A 21,393-nucleotide genomic window follows, 5' to 3' on the forward strand; every position below is an offset into this window, starting at 1 on the left:
CCTGTGTTACCTTCGTTTCTTCCACGATCACCCGTTGTCCAACCACTTGGGTTTTCACAAGGTGCTAGACAAAATCTGTTGCAAATTCTATTGGTCGGGGCTACACCACGAGGTCACCTCCTACATCAAAGCATGCAACTCATGTCAGGCCATCAAATCACCTCAAGTGGCTCAAGGCCTCTTACATCCGATACAGGTTCAAGCTCCATTTGAAATCGTTGGATGGGACATTTTGGGCCCCTTTCCCGAGTCACAAGAAGGGAACAAATTCATCCTCGTCATAACCGAGTACTTGACGTGTTTGGCTGAGACAACCACTCTCCCAGATGTGAAGGCTATAACCATCGCCACCAAACTGTTGGAGAAAATCATCTTCCCCCACGGTTGCCCACTCCAAATCTTGTCCGATCGGGACCCCAGTTCAACAGCGAGCTCCTACGTCTCGTTTCTACACAATTAGGAATCCAACAATTATTCATGTCACCCTACCATCCGCAGACGAATGGATTGACAGAGTGCCTCATCGAACCTAAAAACAACAAATCTCGGCCTACATCAATCCGTTGCACTCAACTTGGGACCGGATCTTGCCCTTCGTTACACACGCCTACAACATAGTTGTGCAAGCCTCCACCCACATTAGCCCCTTCCGGGCCCTTTACGGCAGGGGCCCACGCTTACCCCCAAAAGTGGTAGTCCTGCAACCAACCACGCCACTCCACCCTGGTGGTTCCACCTGCAACAACTCCAGCCCCTCCTCCGCAAAGCCATCACGAGCAACCTGCACCTAGCACAGCTACGCCAAAAACGCCAACACGACGCAGGCCGCGCTGACCATCAATACCACGCTGGCGATAAAGTCCTCGTCTATTTCCCCATCTGTCGTCGCAGCCTGAGTGAGTCGCTCATGCACCGATGGATCGGTCCCTTCGAAGTTCAAAAGCAGATATGCAACACTACATACTTGCTCCGTCGCACCTCCAACAACCGCTCTACCTTCGCCCACCAGTCTCGCATGAAGCCCTTCCATCAACTACCACCGCCCACGCCCACGCCCACGTCTGTGCCATCCCTCCGCCCAGAACCGTCGTCCACATCCCGCCACGCTCCGACCGCACAATAACTTTTCTTTTACAAGGGGGAACTGTGGTATTACCATGGATACTAACCAAGGCCCCACCTAACCAGGGTCACATTAACCACACCCAAATTAGGCCCCTACCAAGCCCCCATAATTAGAAGAGCTAATTAGAGTGGGAAAACACCCACCACGCTAAGAGTAGCAGCCTATAAGATGTAACTTAGAACGTAATGGAAAGGGAGATATTTTGAGAGCATTTCACAATATATAACTATATCTCTACCAAAGTTAGAAGGGAGTAAATAAATAAATAAATAAATAAATAAATATATATATACATAGAACGTAATATTCGTGTTTGTGCAAGTATTCAAACATTTGAAAACAAACACGTTTGAAAAGGGAAAAATACGTTTTTTTTCTCATTTTTTCATTAATTATTATTACAAATTTGGCTCACCTTAGTGGTAAGGAGTCATGGCATTGATATATATGTCTTGGGTTCAATACTCAATTTTCTCATCTCTCTCTTTCCCTCTCTCTCTCTCTCTCTCTCATTAGTACCATGTCATAGCAAGTTTTTATGTTAGTGTTATAATAGTTCTTTTCTTTTCTTTTCTTTTCTTATTATTAGAAATTAGTACAACCTAGTGGTAAGTTGCTGTGCTACTATTACTTGTGTCTTGGGTCCAATTCTCAACTTTCTCATATCCTCTTGTTAGTGTCATGGCAATTTTTTATGTTAGTGTCATGTTCCTTTTTTTTCTTTCTTTATTTCTTTGTTATTAAAAGTTAGGTCACCCTAGTGGTAACTTGTTATGCTATTATTGCCTATGTCATGTTTTCTTCATATTCTCGAGTATACGTTTTATGAGTTTTTGAACGTTTGATTATAATTTATAATGACATATTTTGATTCAATCTCTATAGTTCACACTCATTTTTTTGTAAAGTTCTAAACTGAGGATGATAGAGATGTCTTGATTCTTAAGAAGCATCCCAAAAGTATTGCAAATATTGATAGAGATGTCTCGATACAATGCAAATATTGCAACCATACTTATGTTGGTGGTTCACAATGGATTAGAGTCCACTTATTGGGATTGAGAGTGAATCAATATATAATATAGACCCTAGTCAATCCAATCCAACTTGTCAATTCAATCTAACTTTGAGATGATTTACTAATACACGTTTGATTGAATCAGTCTCGAATGAGAATGCACGTATGATACGTATGGTTCATTCTATGTATATATATATATATATATATATGTACTCTACTAATAATGTAGCCAATTTTCTTTCTTTAGTGGAGAGCAAATACTGCCTTCATATTTGGCAATATGTATTCAACTAACAAAGTACGAAATATACTCGAATGCATGTAAACATTCTTTTTCATACGAATGAAGACGAATACGTATGTTATAAAAACATTCTTATGTTTTTTTTAACACTTTTTACCTTAACTTTCTTGACCTAAAAACAAATTATCTTATAATAAATAGTGAATACAAAAAAAAGTATGGTATTTACCATACTTCGAGGGTGTTAAACATACGCGAATGATTGAAACATTCACGGATGCGAATGCACGTATATTAACATGAGCCCCCTTCTCTTCCTTCCTCTTTCCTTCTTTCTGGTTAAAGCCCAGCAAGCTTCTCTTCTCTGAGTGGCCATGGCGATCTCCATCTGCCGGCCGCTCACTGGAGCCCGTCTCCTTCTCCCTCCATCCCTCTTCTCCACTTGGAAGCCTTCCTTCCTTCCTCCATGTCCTTCATCATCCCCCACTCTGTTCGCCATCACTAGGATCGGTGGTGGTGTTGGTGTCTGCCAGCAGCACGCCATCTCTGGCCCTGCTGCAAGAGCATTCTCTCAGCAGCAGCAGACTAGCAAGAGGATATTGGTGCTCTATAGCAAGCCTGAATGTTGCCTGTGCGAGAATCTGAAAGAGAAGCTGAATCTCGCCTTCACCATGGACAAATCTGCTTCCGATCATTCTCCTCTTTCGGATATACAATTGGAGGTATCTCTCCTCGCTAAATCTCTCTCTCGCTGTGATAATTTGAGTGACTATGTAAATACATATGTGCGTGTGTGGAGCAGGTTGCATCATGTTGTGAATTGAGCTCCCTGTAACCTGATAAGCCTTGGGCACACCATTGCCTTGTGTTTGATTACATTTCCTTTCAGTCTTACCATTTCTTAGACCACACCATGCTAATTGTGAGCTAACTGTGATTGGAATCATCGCGACCACCCAAGGAGATTATTAATGCATATCCTCGCACATGTGATGTAGGCAATGTGAGGCATATGGGGCTCACATGATGGAAAGGAAGAGCAGGTAACTCAATCTCTGTAATGCTACCCATAGAGATGCAGTAGCTTCCACTATTGGTAATGACCTTCACCTTCTGGAAAGAGATCACACATCTTATGTATTAGGTTCATATCGTCGCCCATGCATGGCATCCTTCTTTGTTTTCTGCAAATGCTTGTTTTGATGAATGAATCCCATCTTCATTTGGAGGCTGTGGCGAAGGGAACCTCTTTCTTTGCTCATTTGAACCCCACTTGTAGAAATGTTACTTGAGGAGGCTCTGTCTTCCCTTACACTCATAGAGAATGGCTTCCGGACAAACAAAAGTGGACCTTGAAGTGATATTCCGTAGTCTGGAAGAATCTTGCGATTTTTTTAGCTCTTGACGATGAATACACAATTAATTCTGTTATGATGACATATCGTGCGCTAAGCGATTTGTTCGTCATTTCTCAAATCTGTTCGGACACATTCCTGTCGCACTCACATCACTGATTATTTGAATAACCTCTCTGCATTTTCGTATACATCCCTTCGGCCTGCTCATTGTTGCCTTATCAACGATAATTATTGTGGCTGCTCTGTTGCTCAATCTTCTGCTCATTGTTGCCTTATCAACAATAATTATTGTGGCTGCTCTGTTGCTCAATCTACGTGATGGCAGTTGGTTTTCATTTCTGTTTTAAAGAATACTTCCATCTCGAAATTTATGGGTGGGAGGAGCCATTTGCATGCTTTTTGAGACCATTTGGTAAGATGTAGTTCTTATAGCTGTCTGTGCGGTTTCTATATACATAAAGTTAGTACATGTATTTATGTTCACCACATTTTAAACTAGTGTTTAAATGAAACATTCTGTCTCTTTGATATGGTGTTTTTGATGGGCTTATGTAATCCTTCTTGAATAGACTTCGCCTCATATAAAGTTGATAGTGATGCTTGGACAAGGGCAAGCAAGGCAGGATGTGCCAAGTGACAACTAACTTCTTCAAGAATGGCCTGTTGAACCTAAGAAGATAACCGAGATATCGAAACCTTATCTAAGTATTAGGATGGAAGAGTAATGTAGATTGTAGCAAAAAGAGCCAGAGGCAGATGGTCACAATTATCAGAAAGATTGTCTAAAGGTGGTCTCAAAATGGACTATACCCTGCATTATTCCTCTGCTGTTTGAAAATTCAGATGTCTGTCAATGGGTGCCTGTTGCAGGTGTTCCTCCATCTGCTGCCCATCTACACATCTGTCCCTAATTGAACTAAGCACATTACAGCATTCTTGATTGGGCATTGATGAATATTTTTGCTTCCGGTTTACGCATAATATTTATGATATTTTGCTCTCCTTCCCCACCCCAAAAGCCAGTTTCATTGCTTAAAAGTATAGCTTGGCATAGATAGTGCAATTTCTTTTTTTGGGGGTGTAGCCATTAATTTGTTTTGTTTTTTATGCTACAAGGTGAGAAACATAACCACTAATGCTGAGTGGGAAGCAGCATATCAGTATGAGATCCCTGTATTAGCTTGGGTAAACGAAGACGGCACTGAGGTACATTGAAAGTACTCTCAGTACTTAAAAAATCTGTTTTAAATTGTACATATTGATGGACTTAACTGTTTCTTTGTATTTCACCAGAGAATTCTTCCAAGGCTTTCTCCTCGCCTTAGTGTTGAGCTTATTCAGAAGAAGCTTCTGGTAACTATGAGCTCTTAGGCTCTTTGCAATATGTATGAAGTTCATATTGGCACCTCTTGCAAACATCAATTAACCATCCTGCTTTCCAACTTCTTGTTATTGCTGGTGGCATGTAACTAGTTTGAAAAACTCCTGTAATATTTTCTTGAAAATTCTTTGTTATACACCTCTAGCCATTAGAATCACATTTACTTGCACCACAATCTCTTGTATTGATTGTTTACAGATGACCCCTTCAAAGAAATCATCCAATGTTTTCGTGCTTTTCCCTCAAGATTTTGTTTTCCACCAACCTTCATTTTTGTGGTCAACTAGTTTCCCACTCTTAGTAATGCCTTTTTCAGAACTTTTTTTCTTATAACCTTCATTTTTTCATTGGAGCTTGTTTTGTTATGAGTTTCATCCCAAGTTGTCATTTTGAGTACTATATTTTACCTAAACCCATTTTTCTGCACTCAGGATTTAACCTCTCCCCAAGTTCCTTGTATCATCACCTTCCTTGCCTATATATGGGAAACACGCCCAATAGGCACGTGTGATTACCCATAAACATGTTTTCCCACAAAGACCATGCTTTGTAAAGTGCCACGATGCATATGCATGTTCTTGAAACCGTGAGGGTTGTACAAAGTATATTAACACTTCAATACATCCCTATGGACAAAATGCCTTTGGCATAAATATTGGACACAATACAAATGTTGTAAAGAAATGATAGTGTAAAGATAAATGATAACTAAATTAATTCAAAACTATGTTTGTCCCTGATTGAGGTTCTATTTGTGAGTAATAATGTTCATGTATCTAATGTGAAGTACATTATAACCCTTTTCATGGGGTATGCGAGTAATCTATTTATTTTGCCATGCGAATGCCTTCTTGAATTTCTACGTCACATCAATGAATAACATTCGTCCCAATTATTCTTTCACTCAACTTTGTCAGCCAACCTTAAAACAAAATACCAATCACAAAAAATATATGACTCTAAGATACATTGAATTTAGCCAAATAAAAAGGGCTCTTAGCTCATGATCCTAAAAAGATGGACTCCGAAGTACTTTGCTGTTGTGTGAAAATTATGCTTAAATAAGTTTGTGATCTTCAAATTCCAGCAAAGGGCATAGCAACTACGGGAACAAATATTAGCTTCAATCAAAACCTTCTAACACGAGGTAAACTGGGAATTTGTAGCTTTGGGAAGTCAATCAAGAGGCATTTGAGAATTCTGGCATACATATAATTTACAATGGAAATAATGGTTTCTCCCTCTTTTTATGAAATGTAGAACAAAACAACAATAGTTGAGAACAAGCTCGAAACTCATTCCAAGTGCTCTTCTAATATGGTCTTACTATGAGTCTTGAGAACTCTCAAATCTTGTTGGTGTCTCAATCCCCATCATACAGCACAAACCAGATATCAATATGATAAGAAGAGTAATGGCCTGCCATCAATATACATTAAAGAGATATCATGCCAAAATTTTCATGTAAATTACTCACAAAATAAATCAAACTTACCACAATCACCCCCTCATAAACACCAGTTACAGTCTCACAAATTTCATCACAGGTTGAATTACTTGTAGTCAAAGCAAGAGAACGCCCATGATCATTGTAGGAATTATGAGCTGAGTCTGGATCAGATGCATATATAACAGCATTACTTGTCCCTGACTGCCGAAGTGTAGATAAAATGGATGCTAGCGTGGACCCTGCATGGAAGAACATACACTGAACAATTTAAAACAATGGATTTTCATCACATTAACAAGGATGGAAAAAGTCGTCCCCATGTCCCCATGTCCTAATGCTGATGGAACTGTTATTTGCATTGTGCTCGAACACAAGTTTATTTAAATCAAATATAGAGAAAAACAAGGCTACAGGCATAAACATAACAAATTCCATAGTAGTTTTTACCATAGTTTTCTACACACAAGGATAAGAGTGTGAGGATTCAAGAATGTAAAGGGAGGATTACTTTTAATCCTAGGGATTGAGCCACCCCTAAAGGGCCAAGTGTGAACTTGCCTGAGGGCCTTGGGTCTGGCTATAAATATGGGGCCTAGCGAATCTCATTGAGGGATCATTGGAGGATTACTTTTAGTCCTATAGGTTGAGGCAACCCTAAAGGGCCAAGTGTAAACTTGCTTGGGGGCCTTGGGTCTGGATATAAATATGAGGCCTAGCTAACCTCATTGGGGGATGATTTGATTATGTTGAGACTATGATCTTGTGGTGAACAGACTCTTGTGGGGTGCGTGCGCAAGTACCAAGTACAACTCAAAGCCCATAGCGGTGGTATGGGTCGCCTTTCAGGGCTCAAGGCTGTCTCAATCACTTTGCTCAAGGGTGGTTAGGTGGATCAGCACCCTTCCTTTTTTTCTTTTTTTCATAAATGTATGTTTATTATTAAAACAAGACGATAGTACAACCCTTGCTATCTCCATTGCTTCATTAGTAGCGATATGGCAAGGTAAACCCTCTCAAGTGTTGTAATACTAAATGACATAACTCTACCTCATCTTGGGACAATGTCGCCATACAACATAGTTGCGAAAATTGCCAAATCAACTTACCTTTCATCCTACGGAGTTGTGTTACCCCAAGAAGTCCATCAAACAAAAACCCATTTCTCATGGTCCAATTAAACCACATTCCCCCCATACCTAAGGTAGTTAAACACGACCGATATGATGGCGTGGGTATAGGTTTATCATCATCAATAAAAACCCACTTAAAAGGTGACAAAATACTTCGTTTTTATTGTCTCTGTCTCTTTATTTTCTTATCTATTTCCTTATTTTCATGCTTGCACTAGATATATCCCTCTTCTTTCTTTTGCTGTCTCTTTATTTTCTTATCTATTTCCTTATTTTTATGCTTACACTAGATATATCCCTAACAACTGGTATCAAAGAAAGTTTCAGCTGGACAGGCAGCCTTTCGAAAGGGGTTCACAACTTTAGATCCCATATTGGCCCTTGGAGCCCTTATCGAGGAGGGCAAAGCCCAAAATAAGAGGATTTATTGCTGCTTTGTGAATTTCTGAGGAGCCTTTGACATTGTGCTGCATGTTCGGCTTATGCAGCGCCTAGAAGCCCTTGGTGTTCCTAGAGATATGCAATGGGGAATCTATGCACTGTATGAATTTGTGTCAAGAAAAGTGCGGTCTCCCAACGAAGATTCTGGCTAGCACAATTCAAGTAAAACAAGGATGCCCACTTTCACCCACTGTTTTCGGTCTCCATATAGATGAGGTATCAAATTACATAGAGAGATTCAGGGGATCAGGTATAGCTATACAAATATTACTATATGCTGATGATATTGTGCTGATTTCTGACTCTCATCTATATTTCTTGTTGTAAATGTTTTTGCAATCGCTGAGCAAACTAATATTTTTGGGCATGCTTAATGTTGAAGACAAGTTAGATGGTACTAATTATGGTATGTGGGATACATGATGAGACATGTATGAACGTCCAACTTCAAGTTCTTCTCCAAACTCTCCCTCCCCTTCAGGAACAACTTATGCACGTAATGCTTCAAGATCCATTCCTCAACAACCCACCTCTTCACAACTTAAGTCGGATGGTAAGGATGCTCAAGCCCATGCTCTCATTGTCAATCAAACATCACACTGTTCCACATATCCTATCTTGCACCACCTCCAAAAGTGCTTGAGATGTATTAAAGAAAGTATATGCTCAAAGGAACGAAGCAACAATTGCTATGCTCAAGCAACAACTTAAAGAACAAAGATGCAAGAAGGTCATTCCATGGATGCATTCTTGACAAAGATTAGCAACTTCAACGAACAACTACTCAACATTGCTAAAGTGATTTTGGACAAGCTATTAGTTTCTAAAGTTCTTGCAACTCTTTCGGATTCATATCAAGGCTCCTTACAAGAGATAAAGACAACTTCAGCTTTGTTGAGCTAATCTCCTTTCTCTTACCGGAATCTCAATCTCGAGCAAATCGTAATGTTCTTAATATTGGTGAGCAAGCTTTTCTTACTTCATTCAAGTTCAAAAGGTAAACAAGGACAAACAAAATAACCTTCATTCGAATGGCAATGATCCCTTGACTTCCCATGACGAGAAGAAGAAGAAAAGGTGCAATTACTAACGTAACATCAATGAAGTTGAAAGATCAAAGCTAGTGAAGAGAAGAAAAAACAAGCCGGTCTTAGTGTTACCACCTCTACTGGTAAGAAAGAAGCACACATTGCTCAACATAAGTGGGCTTTCTCCATATACACAATGTATGATCCCTCAAAGGATGACACATGACATGTTTATCAGTGAGTCTAAGGATGCTTGGTATTTTGATAGCAATTCTTCTAAGCAAATAGCCTCTCGCAAATAATTATTTTTCACACTTGAAGATGTTTGTCATAAGGTGGGCAAGGTTACTTGTGCCAATAATGCTTCTTATGTCATCTAAGGCATTGGTCAAGTTCATATTACAGTCGTCAATGGGGATGTAGTCGCCTTGAACAATTTTCTCTATGTCCTTGGCATAAAGAATAACCTTCTATCAGTCTCCACCATTGCTACCATTTTCTAGATGACAAATGCATAGTACATGCTCGTACAAAGGGCGATATCATTGTCATAACAGGTAGTTCGCTCAACAACCTTTAAAAGGTTGACATATATCAGAAATTTGATGACCAAAATGCATGAGCAGTGGATGCCAAAACATAAAGTAATTCTGAACTATGGCATGCTCAGTTTGGCCATTTAAATTTCAGCAGCCTTGCACGGCTTAGTAAGCATGGTATGGTACGCAATCTTCCTTCCATTCACGTACCATCTAATCAGGTTTTTGTGAGGGTTATATTCTAGGAAAGATGCACAAATTTTATTTCCAAAGGATGCAAATGTTTTGGCAGCACATAAGCTTCAACTTGTACACAATGATGTATGTGACCCAATGAGAACACACCATCAATGGGAGGTTATCTTTATTTTCTTACATTCATTGATGATGCTACCCAACACAATTGAGTATATCCTTTGAAGGAGAAATCCAATGTCTTTTCATGCTTCAAAGAATTCTTACACCCTGTTGAAAATTTCAGCAGTTATTAATTCATTGCTCTTCCAACCATTAGAGAGGGTGAGTACATGTCTCGAGAGTTAAATGCTTTCTGATGGACACATGTATTATCCATCAATGCACCATTCCATCCACACCACAACAAAATGGTTTGGCACAAAGAAAGAATAAATCTCTCATGGAGATAGCAAGATGCATGCTCAATAATAAGAACCTACCTCACAAGTTTTAGTTGGAAGCCGTAATGTGTGCAAACTATGTTTTAAATAGATGCCCCACAAAAGCTGAACTACATTCTATGGATCATGCTCTTATCGCTGAAATTTGCGATGAGCTGCCACTCTCTCTTGAGCATGCATTAACACATGATCATTGGGATGAAGCCATGAAATCAGAACTTGAGTCCATATCCAAGAACAACACTTGAGAGTTATGTGATCTACCTAAAGGTAGAAAAGCAATTGCCACCAAGTGGATTTACAAAGTCAAGCATAATGCAGATGGTAGCCTTCATTATTTTAAAGCAAGACGTGTAGCAAAAGGCTGTTCCCAAAAAGAGGGGATGGACTATGAAGAATCCTTTGGCCCCACTTCAAGGATGACTAGAATCAGAGCTACAATGTCTACTGCTGTAAATAAAAGATGGAAGATTCATCAATTAGACATTAAAACCGCCTTCTTAAATGGGGATTTGGAAGAAGAGGTTTAAGTAACTCAACCTCCCAGTTTTTTCATTGAAGGTGCAAAAACTAAAGTTTGCAGAATACTTAAAGCTTTGTATGGCTTGATGCAAGCACCTTGAGCGTGGAATGCAAAGATCCATGTTCATCTTCTTCAATTCAGTTTTGTGAACAGCCCAACTGAAAACACTCTATATGTCTAAAAAGAAAGAGAAAATTTACTAATTGTGCTTTATGTTCACGATTTGCTAATCACAAGACTTAATGAGCAAAAAATCGCAGATTTTAAAGCTGATCTTAGTAAGACATTTGAACTTACAGATCTTGGTCATATCCATTACTATCTCGGCATTCAATTCATTACAGTTGAGGGGGGCAATTTGTTTGAGTCAACGAAAGTATATCAAGAAGCTCCTACAACATTTTCTTAGGCATTAGCACTAACTCTTTCCCACCGACAAACCGACGCACATCCTCTCTTGACGATTGTATTATGGATAGTGGTTGCACAAGTCATATGATTCATGACTGGTTTATCCTGTATGATATACAGCCACACAACTCACAAATTTCTATTGGAGATGCCCCAAGTCTTGAGGATTCATGCATGGGCAATGTATTTTTGAATTCTTTTTCTAGTCAACAACCAACTTCAACTCAAATGCATCACATGTGCCTTGCCTTTTAGCTATCCTACTCTCAGTTTCTCGAATCATTGAACAAGGCTATGGTGATAGTTCTAACTTGGAGGTCATTGACATCAACAGCCTACAACTTGTCGTTGGTGACAAAAAAGGAAGTTGGATTATGTTGCCTTAATAGCACCAACAGCCCATTACCAAGGCTCATCTACTACAACTCCTTCATCGAAGTTATGCATTCTTAGCTCAAGAATATCGCTAGTTGTGGCATACTCACTTTGGGCACCTCAACAATCACTCCCTTCAAAAGTTCTCTTCATCCAAAGTGGTGCATGGTCTTCCTGATTTCAATGTCTTCAATACGTCATGCGTCACTTTTACTCTTTTATTCTCAAACTACTAGGCTCATTTCTCTTTTATGCAGACTGTTCCATTTCTTGCATCAGTTATTTTTTTACCGTTTGCCATGAAAATTTCTGCGGATTTCAGATGTGGTACCAATAGAAAGTACAAATGAATTCGTGCACATTAAAAATTACCACTCAAGCCAAAAAGGATTCCTTTTGCATATACCAGTGACATCATAAAAACAGGACTAACTTGATCTAATGTTACTAAATTCAGAGAAACACACATCTTTCCTTAATCAGGATGTAGTTGAGTGATTCATCCTACCTTCAGAATCAGTCTCGATATCCAAACTTGGGCAAGCTATAATAATGTCTGTTTCAGTCTTTGTTAAGCTATCGTGCCTCCTATGTATAAACTCCTGCAACACAGAAATTAGTTAAAATCAAAGTTAATAACATTTCTACACAACACGCACGTCACCAACCAATATGACTCACCGTGACATCGTCAACGCTATCAACTATCTGGAAACCCTCTGTGATTAACGGCCTTCTTGGATCAAACATCTGCTTTAGACAAGTCCTCAAAATCACAATCCTCGGCTTCATATCGCAGCTATTTTTTATGGTGGAAACCCATGTGTGTAGAATTCTTGGTCCTTCAGCTGGAATAGAAACATAGGGTAGAGCCAAGGAATACTTGGACGTTGAAAAGAAATCCTGAGAATAAACATATATGTATCAGGAATGTCCTGTACTTCAAGTAACAAGAACGTAGCAGAGGCTGAGAATTACATTGAGTATCTTGATTACTGATGAATCCTTCTCATTCATGTCATGAGCAATATCTTCAGATTGCAGCTGTTCATAGAAATAAAATTTGAGCATTATTATTATGAGTCATTACATTGTTTCTGGTTCAAAAAAATGCTTATGTTGCCATATAGAAAACAAATCACCTCAATGCCAACATTTTACAAATGGGACTGCCTTTTAATTACTAGAAACTGAAACTATCTCATTGCTGAACATGGTCATTATACAGTTTCTCGTTAAAAAAATGTTCTATCTTTGCATAATAGAAATGAAGCAAATCTCATAGCCAAACAAGAGTTCATTATGTTGTTACTGGCTTAGAAAAGAAAGCTTATCTTGCTATACTCGAGATGAAAATGCATTATTGCAAAATACATGGTCGCTCTATCATTTCTGGTCAAGAAGAAAATGTTTATCTTGCCATATGTGAAATGAAACCACTTCATTACCAGAAAAGTCATCATATTATTTATGGATTTAGAATGAAGGAATCTATCTAATTGCCACTGTAATTATTTTGGCATAGTAGAAATGAATCTATCTCATTGCCACTGTAATCATCCTGTTTCTGGTTCTAAAAATGCGTCATTAGATTGTATTATATTTAAATAAAATTTTATATGCCGTCATAATAAAAACGAAAACATTGCATAGCAAAAAGTATTCATTTTTTGAAGGGAAGTCTAATATATCCACCACTATAGTAAAGATTAAAAAATACCTCGTTGCCAAAGAAAGCCAGAATTACATCCACCTTTGCGTCGCCTTCATTGGGATAGTTGCACTATATATATTCGAATACATTCCAGAAAGGAAACATGATCAGTTGAGGATTTGCACTAATAAAAATGTTATAGGAGCATTTATGCACAGATCGGATTATATATTACAGCTGAATTTGTTGCCCAACCAAACTTCTGCCAAAGAGTCTGCGGTGAGAGAACCCGATAGTCCACAGCTCGTTGAGTCTGCAATCCGATAGATCTGAAGAAAGGAAAACAAGAAGAAATAATATGGAATGTCTACAAGTGGGAGACCAGCAAGATCTGCCAGCAAATTTTAGGAGATGGAAGAAGACCAAAAGGTAATACAAAAGAATCTGCGAAGGAGGCCAAGCCGGATCGATTCTATCCATGTCTCATTGGTTGTACTACATGAAAATTTTCCACCCGATACCAACAAGAGAGAGAGAGAGAGAGAGAGAGAGAGATTGGGACCTGTGATCGGACCAGGCGAAGGCTGGAGCAGAAACGGAGGTCGAAGTGACGGAAGTAGACAGGAGAGGCATGGCGAGGCACAGGAAGAGGAGGAACGCCATGGCCAATTGAATGAATATGCTGCTGCTGCTCTTCTGTTGAATTTCTGTATCTATATGTATATGTATATATGGAGAGAAAGACAAGAAGAAAGAGATATATTAACAGTCTTTTAACAGGCCAAAATGGCCTATATACATACATATATAAAAGACCAAACAAGAGATTACATCTCTTCTTAAGTGTTGTCAATGAATGCTGCTCTTCTCCTGAATTTGTGTGTGTGTATCTGTGTGTGTATGGAGAGAGATGGCCGGCTGGCCACCCATCTAGTGGGCGGGCGGGCAACCCACCCACGAAGGGCCAAAACGAGTGAGGCTAAGACAACATGATTCTTCATCAGCGCCTACGAGAGGGAGGAGTTGCGAGAGATACAGAGACGATCAACCCTGAGGCTCCGTAGAGTAGAGTAGGAGCCACTTGTTAAACTATGGCAAGGACACGAGAGGATGCGTGTACAGATACTCGCACATGGATGGTACGATGAGGAACTCAACGATTTGTATGTTGTTAGCCCACGGGCACAACGTCGTGTAAATCACAAAGTATGTGTCTCCCACATCAAGACCAGTAGAATCTTGAACCAAGAGTGATGTAGAACTCACAATGGAATCCTCAACCATGGGTTTGTGAATGTGCGTGTGTGTGATGAGCTAGTGCATGAGATTACAAAATTCTTAAAGAGTTATGATCTCAAATAAGTAAAAATTGGTTATTTAAAAGGATTAACCTCGACTAGTAAATATGATTACAAGATAGTAAATATCTCTAAGGGGAATAGTAAAAAATGTATGATTATATCCAAGCAAGGTAGCTTAGAACTTGAAATCCAAAATAGTAAAAAAACTATGATTATATCCAAGCAAGGTGGCGTAGAACTTGAAATCCAAATGAATCTTCAAAGAACTTAGAATATAGAACCCTAGAAACCCTAGTAAAGATATCATAAGAAGATAAGGAGGAGGGAAAGTGCATGTGCTTCATAGACCCTTTGTGAATAAGTTTGGTTATCTTGTGATCCTTACTCTTAGGATTAGCACTCCGTGCACTTGAATCCATTTTTTTAGATGATGAGGTTCCCAATAATCATTTCTCCATTTTAATTACACTTTGTGCGCTCTAATCCATTTCTTAAGATGATGAAGCTTTCTATAATCCTTTCTCCATCTTAATTATGAGTCATGTAAGATGCTTAATAGCTCAACATCCTTGCTTTGATAGTGTCTTCCTTGTCTCGTGCTTTATTTAGCTCCCATTTTATTGACTTTGGCACCTTCTTTTTGCAAAATCTAGGACCCTTTTGCTAAATTGGGCGTTTGTTTTTTTAGCTAGAGATTAAAAATACATAAAAACCACAAGCATGTCTACATGGAGAATGTGGGCTATAAATCACATGTGCCTCATCTTGGAGCATATCTTGGAGCTCAAGTGCCTCAAAGCATGTCCGCCTCAAAGCATATGAGCTTCAAAGCACATATGGTTAGGAGCACACATGGTTAGAGCATGTGTGCCTCAAGCACATGGGCTTCTCCGGAGCCTGTGTTTGGATAGGTGGCCGAAGTTTACGTAAGCCATAGAATCTTCACTTTGTTCATGATCTCTAGTAAACTCTATTATGTGGATTCTCAAAGCAAGTGCCTCCACTCTACTTTCAATGTTACAATATTTGAATCTAGTACACAACCTCACTACTCTCTTACTCTATGAATTCTTGTTGGGGGGCACTTGTTTGGCAATGTATAGATTTCCTATGCCAATAGTAGAATTCTAGATTTCCTACTTAGAAGGTGGGGGCGATGAGGGTACAATATAGGGGTGGCAATTTGAAGGTCTTTGGATGTCGCCAATGGTCACCAGGGGATATATATTTCGTCTAGGCTATCCACCACCTTTCCTAAGCATCCCATAATCTACTAGTCACTTGCCTTGTCGATCAAGTCTTACCTTCATGGGGTCTTAAGTTTCGATGTGGCATCTCTAGAATTTTAATTATGATCTCTTTCACCTCGAGGCTTATACCACAACACACTTCAATATCCACTTCTTTACACTTACACCTCACATTCAAATATTGTTCACAACTCGTTATTTTTTACACATGTACACTACTTATGCAATATTGGACACATAAAGCAAAGCAAAAGAATAAATATAAGAACATAGAATGAATAAATAGCCAAAGTACTTTCATGCTCTTTGCTAAAATTTTGAGTACCAGACAAAAAAACACACTCCTTTTGTTACAATGATTGCTATTTATATGATTTTGGTGAGTCATTGTTCCGCTATTTAGTCTTTGTAAATAGTTAGGTACAGTAATTGAAGAGACACAAGATAGATAGGAAAATAAAAAGACTCAAATGCATATTAACAAGGAGTAAGAAATACAATAGAAAACAACCAACGAATACAAGGGAAGGAGGGTGCTTTATATAAAGTCACCCTCTCTCTACATTAAAACGCCCACTCTCTCTCTAGTAACTACAAAAGCTCATGTGTCGTGGGGAATGTAGAAATTCATTAGTTATGTGTCATCAAATATGATTCTATGACACATAGTTAATGTTGGAGAGTTGGTGATGATCTTTGACCTTTGAATGCTCATACATTCTCAAAGGGCGTGTTCACACATTAGACTAGGTTGAGTTTGATTCTCAACACACCCCTTCAATCTCAACCATGCCATTACTGAGTCAGCTGTCAGGCCAGCTTTCACTCCCCCTCAAGCTCGACAAGGCGTAGGTCGAAAATTGGCGAAACTTGTTGGTCCCCAAAGCTTTCGTGAAGATGTCGGTTGTCTGAAGATTGGTGTTAATGTGTTGAAGGTTGATATCCCTTGCAAGGACACATTCTCGGATGAAGTGGTAGTGCACCTCAATGTGCTTTGTTCGAGCATGGAAGACGGGGTTTTGAGCAAGATGTGTACTTGATGTTTCAAACATTATGTAGTTCATACCTGCATTTTGATTTGATCTCCGCTTCATTATTTTGAATCTGACATGAAACTTATGGTCTTGTGTACTTTTCATATATGTTTTAGGACTTTCCCTATATGGGCTGTCATGCACAATGAACATCAAGAGACATGTAACTTCACTTTCATACTATCCCAATAATCCTGTTAATATGAGGGAATATATAATGCAGCTGAAGTAAGAGTTAACCATTCTAATTGGATGTTTTACATGTCAAATGGAGAGCATACTTTGGTTTTGGTATGCTGCATACAATATGTGTCGTGCATGGAATTTCTCATTGATCTCAACTAGTTGATACTTCTGAAAAATATACATAATTTCTTGTGACATTGAATGTGAGTCTTTCCATATCACATGCCCTTGTGCATTTTACCATAAAACAGTCACATGTTCCGTACTATACATCAACCTGTGTTTTGCCAGCAGCAAATTTCAATCTCAACTAGTTGATACTTCTGAAAAATATACATAATTTCTTGTGACATTGAATGTGAGTCTTTCCATATCACACGTCCTTGTGCATTTTACCATAAAACAGTCACATGTTCCGTACTATACATCAACCTGTGTTTTGCCAGCAGCAAATTTCAGTCTCATGGATTCAACCTTTTCTGCATCTTCTTGCATGCCTGCAGCAGCAAAAATATTAGCCATATGAACATAAGCTGCAGAACAACTACTATCTAGTTGCATTGCTTGATCAAAAATTAATCTGCCAAGCTTCACATTTCCCCACTTTCTACAAGCCCACAAAAGTGCAACCCAAACTGCAGGATCATCAATAGATGGCATCACCTTAATCACTGATATTGCCTTCTCAAAGTACCCTGCACCTCCAAAAATTACAACCATGCAAGTGTGATGCGCTGTATTAGGAGCAACGCTATACTTTCTATCCATGTCCCCAAAGATCCTTTCAGCCTCATTCAATAGGCCCGAGTGACTGCAGGCACTTAGAACACACAACAATGTTGTCTCATCTGGAGCGAGTCCCTCGCTTTGCATCCACTCAAAGCAGTTGAGTGCCTCATGGATTTCCCCTTGTTGGGCATACCCTGCAATTAGTGCATTCCAAGAAACTGCATCTCGAGCAGGAAGCCCCTTGAGGACTTCCCGCGCTTTCCCAAGCATGCCAAATTTGGCATACATATCAATCAATGCATTACCAAGCACGATATGGTTCTCTAACAGACCTCTATGCACAATCTCACTGTGGATTTGTTTGGCCTTGTCTATAGCCCCAGTACTTCCAAAGGCCTTCAGAATACAAATAAAGGTGATCACGTCTGGACAGAGGCCCTTCCTTTGCATCTGCTCATAACAGTGCAATGCTTCATGGCCTTGCCCTTGTCGGACATAGCTTGCAATTAGTGCATTCCAAGAGCCCGAGTCTTGAATCGGAAGCTCTTCCAGCACTCGTTGTGCTTTGGAATGGAGGCCAAATTTGGCATACATATCCACCAAAGCATTTCCAAGCACAACATCCCTCTCCAACAATCCCCTGTTTACAATTTCATTGTGGATTCGTTTACCTTTGTCTATCGCTCCTATGCTACAACAGGCCTTCAAGATGCAAATGAGAGTCACCACATCTGGAGATAGACCCTCCCTTTGCATCTTGTCAAAACAGCAGAGTGCCTCCTCAGCATGTCCCTCCTGTACATACCCAGTAAGAAGTGCATTCCATGAAACTACATCTCGAACCACAAGCCCATTCAACACCTCTTCTGCTTTTGAAAGCAACCCACATTTGCTGTACATGTCCACCAAGGCATTTCCGACTGAAATATCTGCCTCCAATAAACAACTGCTCTCAATTTCTTTGTGGATTTCTTTGCCCTTGTCTGCAGCCCGTATACTGCCACATGCCTTGAGGATACAAATGAAGGTAACAACATTTGGGGAGACACCCTCACTTTGCATTTGTTTATAACATTTTAAGGCTTCATCAGCTTCCCCTTGTTCAGTGTACCCTGCAATAAGTGCATTCCAAAAGATAGCATCACGAAGAAGATGAAGATCTTCAAATACCTTTCGGGCTTTTGCCAGCATACCACATTTCACATACATGTCCAGCAAAGCACTTGCGAGCACGGCATCCTTTTGTAGCAACCCCTCACTCGCAATCATTCCATGAATTTGTTCGCCCTTGTCTATTGCCCCTGTGTTAGCACAGGCCTTCAGGATGCAAATGAAGGTAACCCCATTTGGAGAGATACCCTCCTTTTGCATTCCTTCGAAATAATGCAATGCCTCATCGCATTGCCCTTCTTGGGCAAACCCTGTAATTAAAGCATTCCAGGTGACTACGTCTCGAACTTCAAGATCTTCAAATACTTGTCGTGCTTTTACAAGCACACCACATTTGGCATACATGTCCACCAAAGCATTTCCAAGCATGGTATTCTTCTCCAGCGATCCCCTACTGGTGATCTCCATGTGAACTTGTCTGCCCTTCTCTATGGCCATTTTGCTACCACAGGCCTTCAAGATGCAAATGAATGTGACAGCATCAGGAGAGAGGCCTTCATGTTGCATCTGCTCAAAACAATTCATTACTTCATGTACTCGTCCCTGTTCGGAGTACCCGGCAATTAACGAAGACCAAGAGACCACATCTCGAACAGAAAGCTGATTGAAAACCTCTTGCGCTTTCTCAAGAGCCCCACTTTTTGCATACATGTCAATTAATGCAGTGCCAAGCATGATATCCTTCTCTAATAAGCCTCTATTCACAATCTCCTCATGAATTTGTTTTCCCATGTCGATAGATCCTATGCAGCTACAAGCCTTGAGGATGCAAATGAATGTGACCGAATTTGGAGAAAGGCCTTCTGTTTGCATCTGTCGAAAACAATTCAAAGCTTCGTAGGCTTGGCCATGCTTGGCATACCCAGAAATCAATGCAGACCACGAGATGACGTCTCTTACTGTGAGCTCTTTGAGCACTCGATGTGCTCTAGCAAGCATTCCACATTTTGCATACATGTCCACCAACACATTCCCAAGTATAATATCCTTCTTCAACAAGCCTCTGTTTAGAACGATATCATGGATTTGTATGCCTTTGCATATAGCTCTTGTCCTACCACATACCTTTAAGATGCTGATGAAAGTGATTGCATCTGGGGCGAGCGCCTCTTCTTGCATCCGTTCAAAGCAGCTAAACGCTTCAAGCACCTGCCGCTGATCGGCATACCCAGCGATGAGCGCATTCCAGACAGCTACACACCGTGTGGGAAGCTCTTCCAGGACCTCACGTGCTTCCGCAAGCATCCCGCGCTTTACGTACATGGTGATCATGGCGGTAGCCATGTAAGGACTCTTCTTCCCGAGGATGTAGGACCCACCCGGCATCCTCCCCAGCATAATGTGGGTGTGAGGCCCATAGGCTTTGCTGAAGTCTTTCTTCTTGGGACAGGGGTGCAGCAAGGACGCACATTTGTTGATCTCTTCTCCTCCTCCTTCATGAGTTTGACCTAATCCGGTTGTTGCATCATGATTAGTTTGTTTGTGTGTTTTAATTCAGCGTTTTGGGATTGGGTTGCGTGATGGATCGATCGTCTCCATCTAAAATCGCACAATCAAAATTTCTGTTGCCTTGCGGATCAAGATCTCGGGGTTCAAGAGAAGGAAATGTTAGTTGATCTTCCTATTGTGACAAGGACCAAATTTTTGGTACCATAGAAACACAAAAAAAACCTGCAACCAACATTGGAATTTGGTGGTATTATAATGTATGCTGCTTACCCTACCTATACATACTTATTCAGAATCTGATTGAAATCAATCTGGTAGTTGTAGCAAGGTGCATTTCCCCCTTTTTTTCTCTCTAAATGATAGACATACACACACAGCTTTTGGTTATGGTCATTGTGGATTGCTTACATTCTCTCATAGTTCACACTTATCCCTTCTTTCTTTAGTCGGATCCTTACCTATTTCAATCGGGGGTCACGACTCACGTTGCAAATGAATGGATTTGTCTGCCTACTTCATTAGTCACATACTCGTTGGGAGTGTGGGGCGACGATGCATACATATATCATGCGACCGTGTGGCTGGCAATCCCTGACTAACGAGTTTGGAATAGTCACGTTTTTTGTCCAAGAACATTCGAACCATCCTAGAGTGACCTTTCGCACTCGAGCATTCCATACTTTGGGTCCTTACTAGCAACACCAGGGGTTTTTGTTTCTGCCAACACAAAGGAGAAGAGATGTGCTCCCAATCTCGTCCTACTTGATTTGCGTATACATACATGTCCTCCTTTCGGCCTAGCGAGCAACCATCATTCTTTCCACACGCAATTGAACCAACCAGTCGGCTACGTTTCCTTTATACAAACCAACGAAGGATTCAATGCGTTCGACAAATGTCACCGACCCATTCCCAGTTAAACTTTTTATTTATTTATCCAAAACAGTTCCAAACG

General features: G+C 40.0%; 3 protein-coding genes across 4 annotated transcripts; 1 reads left to right on the plus strand and 2 right to left on the minus strand.

The window, feature by feature from the left end:
• Nucleotides 1-2,734: 2,734 nt before the first annotated feature.
• On the plus strand, nucleotides 2,735-5,299 carry LOC147854170 (Thioredoxin superfamily protein). 2 transcript variants are annotated; one of them, XM_087331875.1, is made up of 3 exons: nucleotides 2,735-3,113; nucleotides 4,866-4,955; nucleotides 5,043-5,299. In XM_087331875.1, exons 1-3 carry the CDS (start codon nucleotides 2,766-2,768, stop codon nucleotides 5,118-5,120), a joined length of 516 nt encoding a protein of 171 aa, XP_087188001.1. In that variant the 5' UTR covers nucleotides 2,735-2,765; the 3' UTR covers nucleotides 5,121-5,299. The 2 variants fall into 2 exon arrangements, with proteins under 2 accessions (XP_087188001.1, XP_087188002.1); XM_087331876.1 differs by lacking the exons at nucleotides 4,866-4,955; nucleotides 5,043-5,299 and adding an exon at nucleotides 4,319-4,620.
• Nucleotides 5,300-6,233: 934 nt separating this feature from the next.
• Nucleotides 6,234-14,017, minus strand: LOC147854171 (2-C-methyl-D-erythritol 4-phosphate cytidylyltransferase). Its single transcript, XM_087332688.1, has 8 exons — nucleotides 13,882-14,017; nucleotides 13,555-13,648; nucleotides 13,386-13,448; nucleotides 12,644-12,709; nucleotides 12,347-12,568; nucleotides 12,174-12,267; nucleotides 6,626-6,819; nucleotides 6,234-6,549 (listed from the first exon to the last, which is right to left on the minus strand). The coding sequence occupies exons 1-8, from the start codon at nucleotides 13,980-13,982 to the stop codon at nucleotides 6,457-6,459; spliced, it is 927 nt and encodes a 308-aa protein (XP_087188814.1). The 5' UTR covers nucleotides 13,983-14,017; the 3' UTR covers nucleotides 6,234-6,456.
• A 3,382-nt stretch (nucleotides 14,018-17,399) lies between these two features.
• LOC147854172 (pentatricopeptide repeat-containing protein At5g27110-like) lies at nucleotides 17,400-20,689 on the minus strand. The gene has a single exon (XM_087332486.1). The coding sequence runs from the start codon at nucleotides 20,325-20,327 to the stop codon at nucleotides 17,511-17,513; it is 2,817 nt and encodes a 938-aa protein (XP_087188612.1). The 5' UTR covers nucleotides 20,328-20,689; the 3' UTR covers nucleotides 17,400-17,510.
• Nucleotides 20,690-21,393: the final 704 nt, after the last annotated feature.

The sequence above is a fragment of the Azolla caroliniana genome, unplaced genomic scaffold (genome assembly GCF_043228905.1).
Source record: "Azolla caroliniana isolate FFs.n. ecotype wild unplaced genomic scaffold, voAzoCaro1.0.p SCAF_16, whole genome shotgun sequence".
NCBI lineage: Eukaryota > Viridiplantae > Streptophyta > Polypodiopsida > Salviniales > Salviniaceae > Azolla > Azolla caroliniana.

Bases quoted from the DNA above. Each gene is read 5' to 3' on its own strand.
- LOC147854170 (XM_087331875.1), top strand. From the start codon at position 2,766: ATGGCGATCTCCATCTGCCGGCCGCTCACTGGAGCCCGTCTCCTTCTC. The intron at 3,114-4,865 runs GTATCTCTCCTC...TTATGCTACAAG, and splicing joins TTTCGGATATACAATTGGAG to GTGAGAAACATAACCACTAA. The intron at 4,956-5,042 runs GTACATTGAAAG...GTATTTCACCAG, and splicing joins TAAACGAAGACGGCACTGAG to AGAATTCTTCCAAGGCTTTC.
- LOC147854171 (XM_087332688.1), bottom strand. From the start codon at position 13,982: ATGGCGTTCCTCCTCTTCCTGTGCCTCGCCATGCCTCTCCTGTCTACT. The intron at 13,649-13,881 runs GTCCCAATCTCT...TCCTTTCTTCAG, and splicing joins TTCGCCTGGTCCGATCACAG to ATCTATCGGATTGCAGACTC. The intron at 12,268-12,346 runs GTGAGTCATATT...TCTGTGTTGCAG, and splicing joins ATAGCGTTGACGATGTCACG to GAGTTTATACATAGGAGGCA.
- LOC147854172 (XM_087332486.1), bottom strand. From the start codon at position 20,327: ATGCTGGGGAGGATGCCGGGTGGGTCCTACATCCTCGGGAAGAAGAGT.